The sequence below is a fragment of the Panulirus ornatus genome, chromosome 8 (assembly GCF_036320965.1).
Source record: "Panulirus ornatus isolate Po-2019 chromosome 8, ASM3632096v1, whole genome shotgun sequence".
In the NCBI taxonomy this organism is placed as follows: Eukaryota; Metazoa; Arthropoda; class Malacostraca; order Decapoda; family Palinuridae; genus Panulirus; species Panulirus ornatus.
The window spans coordinates 6096147-6111658 of NC_092231.1; the positions used below are offsets into that span (position 1 = coordinate 6096147).

Below are 15512 nucleotides of genomic sequence, written 5' to 3' on the forward strand. Positions count from 1 at the left end.
TCAAACAACTTCTCGTTCTTATTTCAAATTACTTTTCATTGCCGACCTCATCTGTCTGTTGTGGTAAAGTTTCCAGTTCTTTCTTCCACAATGGATAACTTTACAACCTCTAGCTTCTTCCTGTAACTCAGCATTGGTATTTTTTTTTAGATACCATCTTTGCTGCCTTACTCTGACCCTTTTCTCTATCAGATCTTATGTTTCCTCCATTATGACGGCCATATTTGAAATGTACATACACTCCAGTCTAGGTCTAAGCTATGAATAGTTGACAGAGCATTATCTGCTATTTCAATACTGACCAGTGGTTGGGATAATCTGCCTTCATAAAATTCTCCTAACGTGATGTTCTTGCAACAGGTCGGGTGGAATGTCGACTCCCAAGTCTATTTCACACACACCGTCTTGTTCCCTGCCCGGTTACCTTACAAGTCAAATCAGGATCTTTCACTGTATCACAACTCTTGGATTTGCTTGGCTTGAACTTTACCCTTGTATTTGACCATCTCTGGAGCTTCTCCGTCTATTATGTAAGCTGATGGCATCCTGGTCATTCTATTACTTCTCTTTGTGACTAGGAACCTCCGTAACCAAGCGTAGCCCCTATGGTTTAATAAACATATAAGCAGCATGGAGAGTAAAGCAACGTATCGCGCCACCCATATTAGTTTCCTGAACTAAAGTCACGTCTGACATTCCTCCTTGGCTTTGATAATGTTGACTCAAGAAGGGAGTCTCACCCCTTTATGGATGCCTGAAAATCCAATGGTTTTAAATACCTTCTAGCGGTTCAAGAAATCAAATAAACATACATCCCTGTTATATAAAGCTCACGTTTTCACAGAAAGCTGAAAGATTTGTAACACATGCCTTCCCTTTCTTGAACCAATTTTAGGTAGTTTCTCCTTTTTTTAGGCTATCTTCCATATACCTTAACCACCTTCCCTCCCTCAACGCTTGCAGATTACAGTAGTTTCCTTTTTGAAAAATATGTACAACATTTGTTGTACGACTTCCCTGACACCTCAGTCCCTCTCAGCCATTTGTGTAATATTTCTAACGTCTTTAGGTGTTTTTGCGCACCTTTTTAGCTCTGAGAATTTAGGTTATGCAGCTTAAATAAGGCTTGGTCCTTCAATTGCTACTTGTGTCTGTATGTAACACACTGTTATGTGTTTTGTGTATGTGCATATATACAAGCGCACATTTTCTTTTCCTGGCTTGCAAGGTGTCAGTAGAAGAAACTATGAAACTTTCTTTTATTTTAATTCAATTAATGCCCATTTATGCCACAGGTACATTAGCCTCTCATATTACAGACATATGATAATGGGAACATCATACATGCCTCTGAAAATTATTAACAGTGAATAATAGTCTTTATGCCACAACTCGACACACCAATAATGAAAATTAGTTCCAAAGACATTACAGAAAACCTGATATCCATCACCTGATTTTAGTAAACAATTATGTCTAGAAGACACAATATAATATGCCCACCTTGTTCTAACTGTAAGTCTATAATTCTGGTTGAGGAACCAAAATATGGTATACTTTTAATGCTTTAAAGAATAAAGGAACATTTTTTTCAACAACTTTGGCGTACCCTTGTTCTTACGAGTCCTACCATACACATAAATCAAAATATAAATAAATATTACACGTAACTCGCATAAATACTCCCAAATAATCATAAAAGTGTCATTATTGGTTACTGAACAAATATATTACATAGATCTTACACGACATCAGGTATGATCGAGATTAATGATCTAAATCTACAAACTGTGGATGTCTTGGGTGCCAGAGGCGACGAGACGACAAGTTCCGCCGCCGCCGCCGCCCGGGCGGGAACGGCTGCCCACCGAACGCTGCCGCTAACTGAGCCTGCTGGAAGTTCTGCTGGGCCGCCTGTTCCTCCATGGCAATGGCCATGTACGCTGCGCTGGCGGCGAACACGATGCCCATCAAGAGTAGCGTCGGGGACGAGAACAACGACTGCAGTAGGGAGTTAACCTGCTCGCGGTTCATCGTCTGGGGCGCTTTGGTGACGGGTTCGTCGTCTTCATCCTCCCGAGGATCGATTAAGGGTCCGATCTCCTTCTCTGCTGGGGCAGGAACCCTTGTAGTCGCTTCGGGAAGCACCACATTGACAACTGGCGCTCCCATGTGCATGTTGGTCTGTTGTTGTGGTCGGTAGCTCACGAAGCCGCCGCCAGAGGGACGACCGTGCCCCATCTGAGCGGGATCCCGACGGAGGTTGAGCAAACCTTGGTTCCTGTCGGGCTGAGAAGGACCTACGCGACTGATACTGCCCCGCTTGTTGTCGTTGTCTCTGACGCCCGTCTCGATTATGTCCTCCAGGCCTGTGGCGTCGAACTCCCCGAGTCTGGACGCTCCAATAGCATCAGGATTGTAGTTAGGAGGCAAAGACGGTATACTGGTGACAACTGGGAGGGCAGGCGACGACACCCCAGGGGATCGACTGTGAGTAAGCACGGCAGGACGAGGTGTTTCACGACGTGCAGTCGAGGTCACGAGTCGACTGGGTGTTGCTGTAACGCCGTCTTCAGCAGCACCTCCACGAAGATCTTCGTTCTGTTCTCTGTCGCTCCCATGGTTTCCATGATGGCCGCCGTGTCGATGGGAACTGTGGCCATGGTGGGCCTCCATCGCCTCAGCATTCCCATGGTTGGCTGGAACGATTTGACCGCTCTGTGTTCCGTGGGTGCCATGATGTCCATGCGCACTGTGCGAGCCATGATTGTCGCCTGTAACCCCACTGCTGTGTACACCATGACCGCCATGCGACCCGTGTAGTACACCATGACCGCCATGCGGCCCGTGTAATACACCATGACCGCCATGCGGCCCGTGTGGTACACCATGACCGCCATGCGGCCCGTGTAATACACCATGACCGCCATGCGGCCCGTGTAGTACACCATGACCGTCATGCGACCCGTGTGGTACACCATGACCGTCATGCGGCCCGTGTGGTACACCATGACCGTCATGCGGCCCGTGTGGTACACCATGACCGTCATGCGGCCCGTGTAGTACACCATGGTCGGTGAGGATGCCATGACCCAACTCAGGCGCGCCATGAACGGTGAGGTGGTGGTGGCCACTGCCGCTGCTGCCATCGAAGTCCGCAGGTCTCGGCGGGTACGGGTATGTGTAGGTCGGCGGCGGCGGCGGGAAGTAAGGGTACGGCGGGTACGGGTAGGGATACGGGTATGGGTAATGCTGAGGACGACTGGTGGTGGTGGAGGTGGGAGTGAGGGAAGAGGGCGCCTGGACAGCCAACACTATAGATGACACAACGTGCCTCATGCCCTCGGGAAGACGCGCTATGATCCCCTGTTGCTCGGGCGTCAGCTGAGGAGGATCAGACCCGTGGTGGTGACCTGACCCGGGGTGTGGCGCCTCCGTCGGACGTCTCGGGAAGAAATCAGGAGGCACAGGTTGGACCACCTGGCCGGCCATGTTTACATCACTCTGGCGGTAGTTGCCGGAACTGAAACTAGAACGGACGGGGGCTTGGGCGAGTTCGCCCTCGGATACGTTCTGGCCACCGTCAGCTAGTGGAGGCGTCAGCTCCTCTGACACACCACCTGACGTGGTAGTTTGATCTCTAGACTTATCTACTAATGCTTGAGTTGAGGAGTCTGCCCCCGGAGAAGAACCTTCGCCCACGGGGTGAAGTGCCATGTAGCCGTTCTCGTGAAGGCTTCCACCCACGGCCTGCACGTGATCAAGAAGTCCCAGCGTTGCCAAATCCCCCTCGCCCATACGAGCCAGGTGATCCAGGGCGTCGGACGACAGAAGAGCCCTTAGGATCGTGGAACTGGTGGCCAGGTCCTCATCCTCGTACACGACTGGGATCCTATCCAGTTCCTGAAGCACTGACAACCGGACTGAGTCCTTCTCCATACCCCAGAGCTCTTCCAGTAAATAGGGGTTGGCTGGAAGGCTTCCTCCACTGCCGCTCTGGACTGGACCGTCTGTATAACCTTCCAGGTCAGCGCTGGAAGGACGTGGAGGTGTGATGTCGTAGTTTTGATACAAAGGAGGAAGTCCTTGTCTCATGTAATCATTGCCTAAGTTTTGGTTCGAGGGAAATCTTGGGTTCACGTGAAAATGTGAATTTGGATAAGCTTGTAAATCTGCTGCCTCGTGAGGGATATTACCATTATATGATACCAGGTTTGTAGACTGGCTGGGGAATGGATCTTCGTTGATGTCTTCTTCTAGTACATCCCCAGTTGGGGTGATGGGGAATAAACTTGGATTATGAGGTCGAAGTATACTCGCGGATTCCGATTCTGCGACGCCATTCGGGGCCAAAGCCCAGTCCGTCAGAGCCTGGTGCGGTAAACTGTGCTGCAGCAGGACTGGTCGATCCCCACCTGTCTGATGGCCAGCGCCGCCCGTCTCATGATAATCCTCGTCGTTCACGTAATCGAAGGTCACCGCCGGGTTGCCCTTCCTCATGAATTTCGTCGGGCTGAGGACCAACTCGCCGTCTATCTCTTCATAATAATCCTCGTACCCTGTGGTGCTCCCCTCGTCCACCGCAGACGGAGTAATGTCGACGTCGTACTTCGAAGTGTCTGGAGAACCAGAGGTGGAATCTTCGCCAAGAACGCCGATGATAGTCGGAGTCTCTGTGGCCACCTTCTCCGTCGTCTGGTGTTTGTTCATATCTAACACAGGGACGGCGTTGTTGGTAGGCCTGTTTATGACGTCGGGAGGACTGGCATTCCACATTAGACTAGATATGACGACACTCTCGGTCTTATCTGTCGGGGGTAAGTGGGTATGTCTATGGTCTGTAAGATTCCTGGTCATATATTCTGGTTCTTGCTGAATGTCTTGGGGAAGCGTCAGGTAATCATCACCAGTGGTGCTGTTTGTGTCGGATGTTTCAGAATGGTATAGTTCCTCGTGCCCTTCATCATCCAGTAGGTGCTGGATGTCGTCGTTCACATCCTCAACCTGTTGCCCAGTACCTTCGTTCAGAGCAGACTGTCCGTCAGGAGTTAGGTCAGTGTCTTGGGAGCTAAACTCATCATTCAAGTCCTGAAGTTCCTCGGAGTGGAAAGCGATGCTCTCTGTGGGCAGAGGAGTTTGAATACCTGGCTGTTGGTGATTATGGTTGGCATGTCCCTGTGTTGGGGTGTGGTCATCGGTGATCTGTGTTACGATGGGGAGTGAGGGGACGACTGTGGCATCGGCGGGTTTTGGTGTGGCGGGAGGACTGACCAGCGTGTCGTTCACTAGTTTCCCGGTTGAGACGGAGACGTGAGCTATGGAGGCCAACTGCTGTCTGATGTAGTCCACCTCGGGGTCCACGGGCACTTCGCTGGAAGGTCCTCCCCACCGGGATTCGAAAGGGAACACAGGCATGTCGCTGGAAGCTGCGGAAGAGCTGGCGTTTGGCGTCTGGATGCGCGAGTCGCCCGAGGCACTTCCAGTGAGGTCCTGGATGGCGCCTGCATCCTGGACGACGGAGGAGGAGCCGTAGCGCTGGGTGAGGGCAGCCACCAGCTGCTGGATGATGGCCGGATTGGGCGAATTGATCATGACGTACCCCGGGCGGCCACCGTCGGGTCTGTTGATCATGTCCTCGACGAAGCTCTGCACCATGGACACAGCGGCCTCAGGACTGCTTCCGGTGATCCGGCTGCTCACCCCACCACTTCCCGGGTTACTGCCGCCGGGACGGACTGAAGCCTGGTTGAGGGCGTGCCCACCTGACCCCTCACCATCCCCGAATCCAACACCGCCCTGGCCGAGAAACTGTCTCTTTCCCTCAGCTCGGTCGAACACGATCGATGGGTCGGGTCTGCTGGTGTCAACAGTCTCACGACCATCGCTATTCTTCGTTGTGTTATCGTCTGGGGACTCGTCGTCGACTGCTTCATTACTGACAGTCTCACTCGCCACCACTGCTTCACCAGACACCGAAGTACAGTTAATACCTTCATTTAGTAAAGTTCGACACTTGGCAGACTGATCAGCCACTGGTGTAACACTGGTCGCCCCAGAGAAGAGAGAACCGCTGTGAACCACCTCCTCTGCAGCCTGAGTGGTGGTGGTCGGGAGTTTGAAGAGGAGAGATAGCCTAGCCTCCCACGGAGACTGTGTCGTTCCCGAAGTCCCCACTCGAGCGCCGTGGCTTCCCAGTGTCCACCACAGGCAAGTCCCCACCGTCACCCACACCTGCAAGAAAACTTATATGAATACTTAAAACCAAACCTATAAAATCTAGTGCAGATTTGGGGGTGAACTCTTAAAAAACAAATGGTCAAAAGCCGAGAGTGGGACATGTTCACCATGAAAGTATTTTTTTTGTCCATACACATAAATGATGCTTCAACATTTACGAAAATAAAACGAAGTGATTTGTCGTGAACATACTAGATTCCAAAAGATCGAAGCCTAATCAAATTATCTAAAGCCTGTTAAATGCGACCAAAGATCAGAAAGCTGTAAACATGAGTGCGACTGAAACATATTCAACACAGACGCATCATGATGTTATTTTCAACATCTGACGTACACATGTTAACTACCCTTATCCTCTTTTTTCAGTCACATGAAATGGTTCATTTGTAGTGAAACTATCATCCTTAAATAAAGTACTTTTAAGGAATAGTAAGTTCGTGAAAGAAGGGCGAGTGAGCACCCCAGAGGTGGTGGATTAAGTCAAACTGTATGAATTACACTTAACAGCCTACACTCCACTAAGACTGTCCAAGGCCATGTTTATAATGAGATGTGTACAGTCTGGAGAATTCGAGTCATCTGCAAAACATGAGGGAGATTCTCGCGTTCAACTTCGTCTTCACTTGACAATCGATGACCTTAATGACCTTGGTCGTCGCCACCCTAGCACGACAATCGATGACCTTAATGACCTTGGTTGTCGCTATCCTAGCACGACAATCGATGACCTTAATGACCTTGGTTGTCGCTATCCTAGCACGACAATCGATGACCTTAATGACCCTGGTTGTCGCTATCCTAGCACGACAATCGATGACCCTTATAATGACCCTGGCTATCGCTATCCTAGCCAACCAGGATGATCACCTCTCATTCCAGTAGAATCGTTTCGTACCAACATCAACAAAGAATGGTCCAGCCTTCTCCACTTCCATCCCACACTTTCTTATCAAAACTTGTTCTCTACATTTAGAGAATACGTGATGATTGATTGCTTTAGCAACTAAAAAAAAAAAAAAAATAGACTCCCATTCGAGGTCCTGTTAGAGTAGATTAACTTCTACGTAGCCTAGTGACATTGGACACCGCAGGGTGCAACCGGACTGAGGCATCAGACCAACGATACAAACGCTAACATCATGTCACTCCAAGACATGATACTCACACCCACCCACCACACACACACTTCACCCACCCCGGACCTGTCTGCAGGTGGGTTTAATCCAGCCTTAAAAATCTTCAACATCGTCCACAAGATCACAGAAAACAATATCAAGTCTATTCCTAATGGCTCTACATCAAGACGCAAACCATTACATATTTCTTCATAATTATTTAAACCAAGGAATTAACACCATGTAATCCAGGAGCGAAGAGGAAGTAACGCCTCTCAGATACAAAACCTGTGGGTGTGGTGGTCAGCTGAGACAGGATGGAGTGATCGCGCGCGCGTCAGCGAGGCTCCCTCCTTCCTCCCGGATGTATCGTTGTGTTTCGCCGAGGTGTCTCATCATTACTATTGATCACATGTACGTGTAGCCCCTCCGCACGGGAACACGATATCCCCGACCCGACATGCATGGGAGTCAAGTGTTACTGAATCCCCTCTGAAGGCGATGCAAAAGAGCATCCACTCAAAGAGAAGACGAGTGTAGACATCCACTCTAGACGAGTGTGGTCAGTTCTGAACGAGCTATTTGACAACGTGGGGCCTGAACAGGAGCCCTGGTTGCGCAAGCAAGGCGTAAATACAGCTTCGCTCGTTGGTAATCGTACAGGAAAGCGAGGCAAAGCTTAGTTCGATGGCAACAATACAGGAAAGCGAGGCAAACCATACAGCTATGTATGTATGTATGTATGTGATCAGATTATGTTTCATGTTCATGTATCAAATATATCACCCGGGAGTCACCATTGCCACGTCCTAGGCTTGCGGGAGTCACCATTGCCACGTCCTAGGGCTTGCGGGAGTCACCATTGCCACGTCCTAGGGCTTGCGGGAGTCACCATTGCCACGTCCTAGGCTTGCGGGAGTCACCATTGCCACGTCCTAGGCTTGCGGGAGTCACCATTGCCACGTCCTAGGCTTGCGGGAGTCACCATTGCCACGTCCTAGGGCTTGCGGGAGTCACCATTGCCACGTCCTAGGCTTGCGGGAGTCACCATTGCCACGTCCTAGGGCTTGCGGGAGTCACCATTGCCACGTCCTAGGCTTGCGGGAGTCACCATTGCCACGTCCTAGGGCTTGCGGGAGTCACCATTGCCACGTCCTAGGGCTTGCGGGAGTCACCATTGCCACGTCCTAGGCTTGCGGGAGTCACCATTGCCACGTCCTAGGCTTGCGGGAGTCACCATTGCCACGTCCTAGGCTTGCGGGAGTCACCACTGCCACGTCCTAGGGCTTGCGGGAGTCACCATTGCCACGTCCTAGGGCTTGCGGGAGTCACCATTGCCACGTCCTAGGCTTGCGGGAGTCACCACTGCCACGTCCTAGGCTTGCGGGAGTCACCATTGCCACGTCCTAGGCTTGCGGGAGTCACCATTGCCACGTCCTAGGCTTGCGGGAGTCACCATTGCCACGTCCTAGGCTTGCGGGAGTCACCATTGCCACGTCCTAGGCTTGCGGGAGTCACCATTGCCACGTCCTAGGCTTGCGGGAGTCACCACTGCCACGTCCTAGGGCTTGCGGGAGTCACCATTGCCACGTCCTAGGGCTTGCGGGAGTCACCATTGCCACGTCCTAGGCTTGCGGGAGTCACCATTGCCACGTCCTAGGGCTTGCGGGAGTCACCATTGCCACGTCCTAGGCTTGCGGGAGTCACCATTGCCACGTCCTAGGGCTTGCGGGAGTCACCATTGCCACGTCCTAGGGCTTGCGGGAGTCACCATTGCCACGTCCTAGGGCTTGCGGGAGTCACCATTGCCACGTCCTAGGCTTGCGGGAGTCACCATTGCCACGTCCTAGGGCTTGCGGGAGTCACCATTGCCACGTCCTAGGCTTGCGGGAGTCACCATTGCCACGTCCTAGGGCTTGCGGGAGTCACCATTGCCACGTCCTAGGGCTTGCGGGAGTCACCATTGCCACGTCCTAGGGCTTGCGGGAGTCACCATTGCCACGTCCTAGGCTTGCGGGAGTCACCATTGCCACGTCCTAGGCTTGCGGGAGTCACCATTGCCACGTCCTAGGGCTTGCGGGAGTCACCATTGCCACGTCCTAGGCTTGCGGGAGTCACCATTGCCACGTCCTAGGGCTTGCGGGAGTCACCATTGCCACGTCCTAGGCTTGCGGGAGTCACCATTGCCACGTCCTAGGGCTTGCGGGAGTCACCATTGCCACGTCCTAGGGCTTGCGGGAGTCACCATTGCCACGTCCTAGGCTTGCGGGAGTCACCATTGCCACGTCCTAGGCTTGCGGGAGTCACCATTGCCACGTCCTAGGCTTGCGGGAGTCACCACTGCCACGTCCTAGGGCTTGCGGGAGTCACCATTGCCACGTCCTAGGGCTTGCGGGAGTCACCATTGCCACGTCCTAGGCTTGCGGGAGTCACCACTGCCACGTCCTAGGCTTGCGGGAGTCACCATTGCCACGTCCTAGGCTTGCGGGAGTCACCATTGCCACGTCCTAGGCTTGCGGGAGTCACCATTGCCACGTCCTAGGCTTGCGGGAGTCACCATTGCCACGTCCTAGGCTTGCGGGAGTCACCATTGCCACGTCCTAGGCTTGCGGGAGTCACCACTGCCACGTCCTAGGGCTTGCGGGAGTCACCATTGCCACGTCCTAGGGCTTGCGGGAGTCACCATTGCCACGTCCTAGGCTTGCGGGAGTCACCATTGCCACGTCCTAGGGCTTGCGGGAGTCACCATTGCCACGTCCTAGGCTTGCGGGAGTCACCATTGCCACGTCCTAGGGCTTGCGGGAGTCACCATTGCCACGTCCTAGGCTTGCGGGAGTCACCATTGCCACGTCCTAGGCTTGCGGGAGTCACCATTGCCACGTCCTAGGGCTTGCGGGAGTCACCATTGCCACGTCCTAGGCTTGCGGGAGTCACCATTGCCACGTCCTAGGGCTTGCGGGAGTCACCATTGCCACGTCCTAGGCTTGCGGGAGTCACCATTGCCACGTCCTAGGGCTTGCGGGAGTCACCATTGCCACGTCCTAGGCTTGCGGGAGTCACCATTGCCACGTCCTAGGCTTGCGGGAGTCACCATTGCCACGTCCTAGGCTTGCGGGAGTCACCATTGCCACGTCCTAGGCTTGCGGGAGTCACCATTGCCACGTCCTAGGCTTGCGGGAGTCACCATTGCCACGTCCTAGGGCTTGCGGGAGTCACCATTGCCACGTCCTAGGGCTTGCGGGAGTCACCATTGCCACGTCCTAGGCTTGCGGGAGTCACTATTGCCACGTCCTAGGCTTGCGGGAGTCACCATTGCCACGTCCTAGGGCTTGCGGGAGTATCTTTTTTTTTCCCACGAGGGTTGATACCACAGGTCAGGATGTGAGTAGTCGCTGTTGGGATTCCCAGTGACGGTGTCTGCCTGAGTGAGTGGTGGGTGATAAACACTGTCTAACAGAGCTATCATGACGCGTTTGATGTTGGCACCTTCCTACTATGTACGGCTTGACCCATTTAGAAAAAAAAATTAGAAGGGTCGTTCAGTGTCTGAGCATCGTCGTGCTCAAGGGTCTTGCCGTCTTGCTCTAGGGTCGTATTGTCGTGCTCTCGGGTCGTACTACCGTCGTGCTCTAGGGTCGTACCGTCATGTTCAAGGGTAGTACCGTCGTGTTCAAGGGTCGCACCGTCGTGCTCAAGGGTCATACCGTCGTGCTCAAGAGTCGTACCGTCGTGTTCAAGGGTCGCACCGTCGTGTTCAAGGGTCGTACCGTCGTGTTCAAGGGTACGTACCGTCAAATGTTGGTCCCCTCCATTTCATCCTCTTCCCTCAGAGAGAAGGAATAAAGGTTTCGGACCCCACCAGGTCTCGTATCTGGCCAAACCCAACCTAACTCTCTTTCTCAATTCGTCTGTCACTTGTGCGCTGTCACCACTGTTCTTCCACAGACTACAGCAACGTTGCGTGTGTGCGCCATAAATGGATGGCCGAGCGGAACTGTGAATAAAGATGTTAAGATTAATCTAATCCTCATACCACCATTGTGGTGGTGGTGGTTGGTTTGGGCTTCTGACGGATGGCGAATATATGCTGATGTAATTAATAACGGGAATCTCCCTCCGCACGGCCTCGCTATTTCAAGGTTAGCAGAGAGAGAGAGAGAGAGAGAGAGAGAGAGAGAGAGAGAGACAGTTGTACTGGCCTCTCGCTCGCGAGGCACGCCAGTTGCCCCTTACTGTCTTTATTAAAACTTTTATTATACCAAGATTTAAAATGCGCGAGGTTTACGAGTGTCATAGAACACTATATTATACGGATTATAAGATACATTATATCGTGAGTTTTGTCTACAGTTACCCAAGGTAGAATACGTAAATAAAAAAAAAAAAAGAGAATGTATACAGTGGTGTGAAAAGCTTTGACGTGTCCTAGCCTTACCAAAGCTACAAATAGCCTAGGTGAATTTACCATCTTTCATTTTCACTCGTATACCATTGGTGCGTGATGATGTTAATAAACCCCTTGCCTATTTAAAGTGAAAGTGATCTTTCGTACTTCCATCTGGCAATTACCCATTAAACTATAAACTGTGTCGCTGCAGATGATGGTCAAGTGTCTACCTAAGTGTTTTCTGGGACAGTCAGCTGGCTGGTTGGTCATTTGGGCTCTGGACCTAATGACATGACAGGATCGTATATATATAGGACGTCAACTCTCAAGTTATAACCACAAGTCATTCATGTGTTCCCAATAATTCTGAGTATATAGATAGATAGATATAGATAGATAAATATAGATTCACAAGCTAATTTTATCTTGCTGTAGTAAGATACTTTTACTGACATTGGTCACGTATTTGGGAGCATTTATTTATAACGAGTCATTAACAGTCAACACGTACTACACTAATGTGCACGTACTGGAATCATCTAAATGCACTGAACATCAAATCAATATATATATATATATATATATATATATATATATATATATATATATATATATATATATATATATATATATATATATATATATATATGAATGTATGTTAACGTACTGAATAAGTAACAATATTTTTGCTTTACATTTTCTTAGTATTCAGTTTTTGAAAGGCTATCTAATTTAGCTCTATCTTTTTAAATATAGTTTTATCTTCCCATATTACGTGTGGTAGTTGAAAGGCTGGGTGGGGGATACTGCAATGTTTTTTCTTATTTACTCGAATTCTTCTGTCGTTGTCGTTATACAGCTAAATGGTTTTCTAATAATTTTTTTTTTTTTGCGATTAGCCAGGTGCTGGTGTGGCGCAAGTGAATTTATATTCCACGGTTGGCTAGTGATGGATGGATGTTAAGGTTATCTGTTTTCATATTCTTAAAGCCTAGTCTTCATATGATTCGCTCAATCACACCCAGCATGAATTTCCTACTTGTTCACCGGTGTGAAATCACCTGAGGTAAACGGCACATTTATGAGTTTAATGCTATCAACTCCATCTTTTTCTTCCTGTGATAAAACAAGTCCATTTCGTCTTCAGTAATAACGCTACATGATCTATATTCTCTCGTGAATGCCACTCTAGAAGATCATTACTGCACATTTCTCCATTTCTGTGATTATTATAGACAACACACAAGCCTCCAACAGGGCCAAGTGTGTTGTACGTACAACACACAAGCGTCCAATAGGGAGGACCAAGTGTGTTGTACGTGCCTTAGCTGAGAATTACTTGATTCAGATATTTTGAATTCCTCAAATAGGCCAGTCTAACTCGGCATTAAATGTCTTACTATTCTAGAAAGAAGCATTTCTTTTTTTTTATCAGAGGGGCTTTGTTTTTGTTGTCTCATTTGACCCTCGCATTACAAAATATTAAAGTCTTTGTTTCATGGGAATCGTGAAAGTGGAGACGAGAGCAAATTATTTATAAGGGTTCCTGTGCTAACGAGGTCATTCTAAATTATGAGTTATTAGTTGTAAGTCTGTTGTTGGTGTTGCTGGTCTCCGTGAGGTTGTGATTTCTGCAAAGGACAGGAGGGGTGGATGTCACTAACTGGCCTCACAATTGCGATGAGTACGATGTAAAACGTTTACATGAGTTATGCCCTCGACAAGGGTATAAAAGAAAACGTGACGGTGACAACAAATGGCCAAATAGGTTAGGTTAGCTTAATATTTCGCACTACCTGATGCATTTAACTTTAATAAAACCTTTGTAATGTGATAAGAAATACAAACAGCTGAGTGGTTAGAGTGCGCAATCGCTCTTTTTACAGTTTCATGCGGGTTTTACAGGCAGGTAAGGATGAGATCAAATTGAGCACAGACTGCAATATATTATAACTATATTATAACCGTTAAATTCATGTCATGCTTCAGTGCCTCTCTTGCACTAACTGTTGCGGAAGACCGAGCCATCATATGATCAGATTTTCTTGTCATTAAGTCCTTGGAGATAGTCATTAACTTTCTTTTATAATGTAACTATTCTGTACAGTTAACGGGGAAAAATAACTCCTTGACATCAGATACTTATACGAAAAAGATATTTTGTTTTATTTATCTGAAAAATTATCTTTTTTTATTTGAAAGATTATTTCTTTCATCTATACGAGAAAAAATAAATTATAAGTTCGAAATTGGGTAATTTCTCTGTTGTGGTAAAACATGGTCGGCATGTTAGTCTGTTATTATAACAAAGCGAGTTTTTAACTCGTAGTCAATTTCTACTTTGAGGGAGGTCTGTGACAGAGTGCGCTCTCATTATGAGGTCTAACACATTGATATACGATTACATGTATATTTCGTAGTGAGAAATGTATATGTAGAAGCTGCTGCAACTATTGGTTAAAGGGCCACCCCTTTTCTCTGAGGTGATATTGTTATAAACAAGCCGTGAGACAAATCTTGGTTCAGGCGAAAACCAAACTTGTACATACATAGTAAACATATGCATCCTCAGAACGGCGTATAGGTGGCTGTCGACTGGAACGTAAATTGAGGTTACCCTACCGGTAGCTGAATCTGCAGCGACGCTAAGTACGTGAGGAAAGTGAATGATTTAAGTCAGAGGACGTGGGACACGGAGAAAGACCCCGTCAACACAGTCTACCCTCAAATTGCAATGAGCTTCTACGACTGGCGTTATCTTTCAACTGACATTATCGATCATGTATTGTTTTGATTACCTTAATGGGCTAGAGTGGAGGGTGGGGGAGGACGCAGGTGGTGGAGAGATCACTCGAGCTGTGTGAGGAACGGGTAAGCAAAGTGGTATTTTCTATACTGCTGGGTCGATGGTCTTATTGAAAGGTTAAGTTAGGTTAGGTTAGGTTAGGACTCGAACTTTACCAGGTGTACTCGATCTTGGATTCTCTGGACTACTGACTGGCTGCTGGAGTCATGCCACACACACCTTGCTCCGCCCAACATCGCCTTCCGTACTCCCTTGACAGCCTCAAGAATTGGACCACCTCCTCCTCCAACCACGTCACCATTAATCAATCAATCCAATCAAGACCGTAGTTATCTACGCCAGCCTCGCGTCCAACTATGTCCCACCCTCTACCGTCTCACGAGGCTCCAGTCCCCTCCAGGTTGTCCAGTCTACCAAGCATCCAACCCTGTCCCACCCCCCTTACTGTCTCACTAGGCCCCCAGTCCCCTCCAGGTTGTCCAGTCTACCAAGCATCCAACCCTGTCCCACCCCCTACTAGTCTCACTAGGCCTAAGTCCCCTCCAGGTTGTCCAGTCTACCAAGCATCCAACCCTGTCCCACCCCCCTTACTGTCTCACTAGGCCCCCAGTCCCCTCCAGGTCGTTCAGTCCACCAAGCTTCCAACCCTGTCCCACCCCCTACTAGTCTCACTAGGCCTAAGTCCCCTCCAGGTCGTCCAGTCTACCAAGCATCCAACCCTGTCCCACCCCCTACTAGTCTCACTAGGCCTAAGTCCCCTCCAGGTCGCTCAGTCCACCAAGCTTCTCTGTATCACTCTAGACAACAATCGAAGTTGCAGAAAGATCACCACATCATCATCATCATCATCACATCCCCCGGCTACCACCATCTTCACATTCTCCGTCGACTCGAGAAAACTTGGCCACCCTGCACCTGAGCTCGGCAATATCCACACGACCTTCGCTCTTAAGTCCACATCGCCTAA

At 49.5% G+C, this 15512-nt stretch overlaps 1 protein-coding gene across 2 annotated transcripts in view; it reads right to left on the reverse strand.

The window, feature by feature from the left end:
• Positions 1 to 1252: 1252 nt before the first annotated feature.
• Positions 1253 to 15512, reverse strand: part of LOC139749782 (uncharacterized) — a 40222-nt gene continuing 25962 nt past the window's right edge. For both annotated transcript variants that reach the window (XM_071664021.1, XM_071664022.1), the window contains one exon: positions 1253 to 6231. In XM_071664021.1, coding sequence (XP_071520122.1) covers positions 1768 to 6231 — 4464 coding nt within the window. In that variant the 3' untranslated portion in view covers positions 1253 to 1767. The remainder of the gene's footprint in view (positions 6232 to 15512) is intronic.